Source organism: Atta colombica, unplaced genomic scaffold, assembly GCF_001594045.1.
Source record: "Atta colombica isolate Treedump-2 unplaced genomic scaffold, Acol1.0 scaffold208, whole genome shotgun sequence".
Classification (NCBI taxonomy): Eukaryota; Metazoa; Arthropoda; class Insecta; order Hymenoptera; family Formicidae; genus Atta; species Atta colombica.
Window position 1 is genome coordinate 95,153 of NW_017259303.1, and position 6,000 is coordinate 101,152.

The 6,000-nt window shown below is 33.1% G+C and overlaps 1 protein-coding gene across 1 annotated transcript in view; it reads left to right on the top strand.

Annotated features, from left to right (window-relative positions):
• The first annotated feature begins 1,449 nt into the window (after window positions 1-1,449).
• LOC108687572 (SPARC) overlaps window positions 1,450-6,000 on the top strand; it is a 19,735-nt gene continuing 15,184 nt past the window's right edge. The window contains exon 1 of the mRNA XM_018193425.1: window positions 1,450-1,630. Coding sequence (XP_018048914.1) covers window positions 1,465-1,630 — 166 coding nt within the window. The 5' untranslated portion in view covers window positions 1,450-1,464. The remainder of the gene's footprint in view (window positions 1,631-6,000) is intronic.

Sequence of the window (6,000 nt, forward strand, 5' to 3'; positions counted from 1 at the left end):
ATCGATTATACATTCGATACTTGTTTATCAGTCCGCGCAATCGTGCAGACATAGAGAGAGAGAGAGAGAGAGAGAGAAAGAGAGAGAGAGAAAGAGAGAGAGAGAGAGAGAGTATTTTAAGCTGAGCGACATAGTTGTTTAATATTTGAAATCGCAAATTGACTTCCGATTTTCGCGTGCCACCTAATATAAAATATTACACACCATACGCGCGCCATTTGGCTTCACTACGTCCTTATCCATGTGCATATCCGTGTGTTCAAGTACAACGTGTTCAAAGCCGCAGTTACGCGAGATCATCGCTTTACATAACTTGAAAGAGAGCTCTGCAAATTTTTAGTGTGAATGTTTCCGTTTTTAAGTAACTATTAATATTAATAATAAAGATAAATGTAATAATGAACGAAGAAAAGAGACAGAGGATATGAAGAAAACACAAATAACTGTAATAATTAAAGGACGGCGGTTATGAATTTTTGTAGTATACATTATTATTTTGGTCTGCCAGGCCAGTTTGTGTGTATAACCAATTGAAACGTTACTGCGATAAAAGACGGATGAGAGAATAATGTTAAAGGAGAAAAAAAGTGAAAAAAACGAACATCAAATGTATTGTAACTTTTTGCATTTAGTATAATATATATATATATATACTTACCTTATACTACCAATCCCTATTATAGCATCTCTTTATTTATCACAACATGCTTACCTGTTTGGTATGAACTTTATTAGCTGGTCTCGCGCATAGAGTCACGTTTCCTCTATAATCGGCTTTGCCGAAACTGCTAAGCACTCTGTGGATTCATCAATATTTGATGGCGGTTTAAAAATGTATGACGAAAATAATGTCGATATTATCTGCACACAGAATTTCTAATTTTCCATAAAATACAAATCTTGGCAAAAACAAATACTATACAAGTTTTTCATTTTTTCTTTATTTTATTAATTTTTTTAACCGACTATCGATTGTATGATGTATTGGAACTGTGATTAAAAATGCATTCCCCCTATGATTATTCAATTTTCGTTACATTTTAATTATTTTCCTAACTTCAATTGAAATATTTACTCTCTAAATTCTTTCGTGTAGAATTCCATTCTAGAGAAAATTGAGCCAGTTTTGATTCACTCGAAAAGTTTTAGAGTACCATATTATTTTCAAAGCAAACTTATAACTAAGACTAACAAGTTATAGATTGATTATTATATTAAGATTCATTATATTTGCTCAGACTGACATCACCCTTCATTAGAGTATTTTTTATTTGAATTTTTGCAAGTCATCCGAGTAACCCTTCGAAGGTGCCAATGTCGAAATTCGTCGAGACGAATGAGAACGTTTGAGATGTCGTTGAGATGATCGGTTGCGTGTATTGCGTAAGAATGTGACTGCGGGGCATACGCATACGCGTACGACAGAAAGATCGGATGAGGGTATAGGAAGAGAGAAAAACGCAGATGAGATCATCTCTCCGCTCGACGCGGCGCGGCACCGCGTCGCAATGTGCCTCGCGAACGCAGTCTGTACCGGTCCAGCGACCGATTTGGAGGGCTGTTCTTTTCTCAATCTTTCTTGCCGAAGAAGAGAACGACAGAAGCGGTTTGCGAAAAGGGCCAACGCGAGGTACGGTAACCTTATGATTTTTCATTTCGTATACTGCTTTGCCAAAATATCATTCAGAAAACTAGTTTCTACCTTTAAAATATTTCCGAACACTATTCACTATTTTTATCGAATGTACTATATAAATAATCCATTTAATTATCTATCCAAATATATATCATTGTAGAAAATTGATTATGTTAAAACTATCTTGTGCGTCTTATTAATCTTAATACGTTTTAAAAGTATATTAATTCCACACACTAAAATAATTAAAATAATTATTCTAAATAAATTATATTTTTTTATGAATATATCATTTAATGTAGATTATAAGTGTATATTATTCCTAAGTAACATAACAATATTGACACATTTTTTAACACTTCTAATTTATACATTAAATTTTTTTAATTTAGTAGCAAAATTATTTTTTAGATGTTTGTGTACGAATGAAGAATGATATCGTATTATAGAATAAGTAAGTACCTGAATGTGTCTGAGTTGCGAAATGTAATAATAACAGATATGGAAATAAAGAGACTGCCACTAAATAGCTGGCAATCAGAATTCAAATATGAAAAGAGCCTTCGAAAAATCTTTTCATGAATGATTCTAGCGATTTCTCTTATTTTAATCAAATTCCTTGAGCTTCTTGTAATGGGACTAGTTTCTGCCTCTCGAAGTTTACACCATCAATTTTTATCGTTAGATAGAAAGTATCTTTATAAGTAAAATAACTGAAGAAGATAAAAGTGATGTATTCCAAATAAAATTACCGCGATAAAAGTGTCTTAACCATATTAATTTTCACACATAGCGATTAATGTGAGTCATTTGCACACGAAGAACTGCATACGATAGACGTTTTACATCAGTGGGCGTACTCACAACTATAATACTTATCTCTTGTTATATATTTCTCGGAAATCGTGTCCTTTCTGGAACGGAAATCCAACATCCTTTATTCATTGAAGCGCAAATTAAGGAAAACATGTGTTACCATCTTATTATCATTTACTACAAATTATGTTTAAAGTTACATTACGTATCAATTCTTGTAATTGCCAACAAAGTTATGAATGAAAAGAAATCAATTGCGACGAGTAGCGTAAATTACAGATATATTTTTATTTCTGCACTAGAACTTTCTTTTTCGTTTTTGCCAAAAATCAAATTTCACTTTAAATTCGAAAAGTGTACATTAGTTTAGCTGTAGAAAGCAGATCTTAAAAGTACGAAATAATTTTCTATTAACGACTTAAAATAGAAGTGATGTCCTCTACTTGTTATTTCCAGTAGACCGTTCATTCGACCTCTTCTCATGTCGCCATACTACGCAGCACGATATCCCGAGAGTTCAAGACTAAGATCGATAAGAAGACGCGAATTTTTTAGTACTTATTCTTCCATAATGAACGCACGCTTACATATAAGCTTACATATAAGAAGAATAAATATACTAAATATATACTATTCTTTGGAAAGCAAGAAAGAATAACGAAAATAGATAAAAATACTCCTATCTCTGAAAACATATGCTCGAATTCTACCTCCCATCGTCGTATTGCATATAATTTTTACAACAGTCTTTTACGATCCAATTCCTTTATAATCATTTTACCTATATTATATGGATTTACAAGCAATTTTCCATTAGGATTTATACATATGCGTTTCATACATTTTATTATTCGTAATAATATCAAGTCATGCATAAACTTCCGCTCGTCGACAAGCAGATTGAACGAGATGAATCGAATCAACGCATTTAACTGAAGTATCTCGTTGGCAAACTAGTTAACTTTTAATTCCGCGTTGACAGAACTGGCACATAGGACTAATAACGAAAAAACATTCATGATGTTCCCAATTTTGTGGGATTTGATAAATGTATAGGCGTTTTATAAACGTAATGACTGCTTTAAAGAAAATAGAGGAAGTAAATAGAATTTAAAATGAAATAAAAATAAAATTTTCACAAGCACTCCATCTACATTATTATATTTCGATGGAAAATTTTGTTTCACTTCAAACATATAGCCATCTTTTTAACAATAGAAACTCGAGTATTTATTTTATTTTGTTTTATTTTTATATAATACATTTATTCTTTTTCAGAAATTATAACCAAAAGCATTTTGGTATTTATTTTATTAATTTTAATTTTAATTGATAAAATTTATGATTATTCTGCAGTTATTTATGCGTGCAGGTTGCTTTTTATTTCGCTTTGAATTGCATCCATTGCTGACTTGTGTATTATTAGATATTCAATTGTGTAATTTTAACTGTAATTATAAAGAACCCGCGCTTATATTGATTAGTCCTTATCAAGTTTTGAACCATGCAATAGATATGTGAACTTGGAGGAATGTGCGATCTCCGGATCGATTTGCTAAAAATCGATTTTTTACAAAAAGATCGCTTCAAAATAGTTTTCTTTGTTAAAAAGAAAAATTCTTTACAAAGAGATCAGTTTAAAGTAGCTTCTTTTAGTTAGAAAAATCAATTTTTCGCAAAATAGGTCGATTTAAGATCACTATTGTCGTTTAGAAAATTGATCTTTTAGAGATTGGAACATCTCTGATATGTGAACTTCGTTGTTACGTGTAAAGGTAATAAATAACAGCTGTCAAGGCGCGATTTTTTTTTTTTTATTATAAAGGAATTACATTTTCGTTTCTTTCGTTCACTTGCAGAGGCATTTCGCCCACGTCGGCGAACCGCGCGATAAAAAAAAGGGGCCATGTGCCGCGATTCCTACGCGCGCGTTGGAGAACGAACGTTTCCGGAGAAACCGCGCGACGCATCGCGAACGCACTTCGACATCGAGACGATTGCCGGACTGCACATTCTCCATATAGAGAAAACTCGAGATCTTAACGTTATATGGAAATCTTTACTCTTCTCTCGTTCAGTTCGGCTACGCGGTTACGTATTATGTAACGATTAAAATAAAGAATTATAATTTTAATGTGATTTTTTGAAATCGTGAGTACTCGATAAGAGTTAACTTCTCCGAATGTAGATACTACACGATTGATAATACACGTTTATTGATTTGGTAGTCGATTTGACAACGAAGAGAGCTGTGAAAATTAAGAAATTTAAATTGGTAAATTATAAATGCGAACTACGTACAGTGAGAAAAAAATGTACTAAATTTTAATAAATGTACTAATGTATTTATTTACAGGAGAGAAATATTTGTTAAATAAAAAATAATAATATTAGATGTACAACTTTGCTTCCGCCGTTTTTTTTTCCGAAATTCGAGGTTTTATTGTAAAAAACTGGTTATACATTTATGATTCAAAGTATTGTCCATCGCTGGCCACTACTTTCTCCCATCTTTCGGGTAGCGTACGAATCTCGCGTCGAAAAAACTGGTTATCTTTTGAGGCTATCCATGAATCGATCCAATTTTTTACTTCTTCATAAGACCGGAAGTGCTGGTCAGCCAGGCCGTGTGCCATTGATCGAAACAAGTGATAATCAGAGGGAGCAACGTCTGGAGAATACGGCGGGTGGGGTAGGACTTCCCATTTCAACGTTTCCAAGTATGTCTTGACCACTTTCGCAACATGGGGTCGAGCATTGTCATGCTGCAAAATCACTTTATCGTGTCTCTCGTTGTATTGCGGCCGTTTGTCTTTCAATGCTCGGCTCAAACGCATCAATTGCGTTCGACCGATCGCCTGTGATTGTTTCAGTCGGTTTTAACAGTTCATAATACACTACGCCGAGCTGGTCCCATCAAATACAGAGCATGACCTTGGATGTCAAAATCACCATTCTTGAAGTGGTTGAAACCACTCACGATACGTTCTTTCACTAATAGCGGCCTCACCGTAAGTATTTGAGAGCATTTGATGAGCTTCAGCCGCAGATTTCTTCATATTGAAGCAAAAAATTAAAACCTCCCGCAAATGACGAGAATTTGGCTCGTAAACTGATATTTTCAATCGAGAATAACTTTATGATGCAGACACAAATCGATTAATGTTTCTATGGGGTTATGTTGACAGATGCCCAAGTTTATTGTATGACGTCTATGATCTATTTATTTCGACCACCATTTACCGCTAAAGCCATCTATAGGAAAACGGCGGAAGCAAAGTTGTGCACCAATAATTAAACCAAATCAATTGTTCTTGTACTAAATAAATATATGTTTATATTTAGTACATATTTAACTGGCACTATTCAAACAAATATTTATTAAAATGTAGTACATTTTTCTCGACAGTGTGAGTGTATTTTTATTTTTTTTCTTTACTTCATATTTGATTAAATCTTTTTACAGTTTATGTTGGTTTATGACTATGAAAAGACATTGTTCAGATCTTGAATAGAGATTCGGAAATAGCTATAATATATATATATAT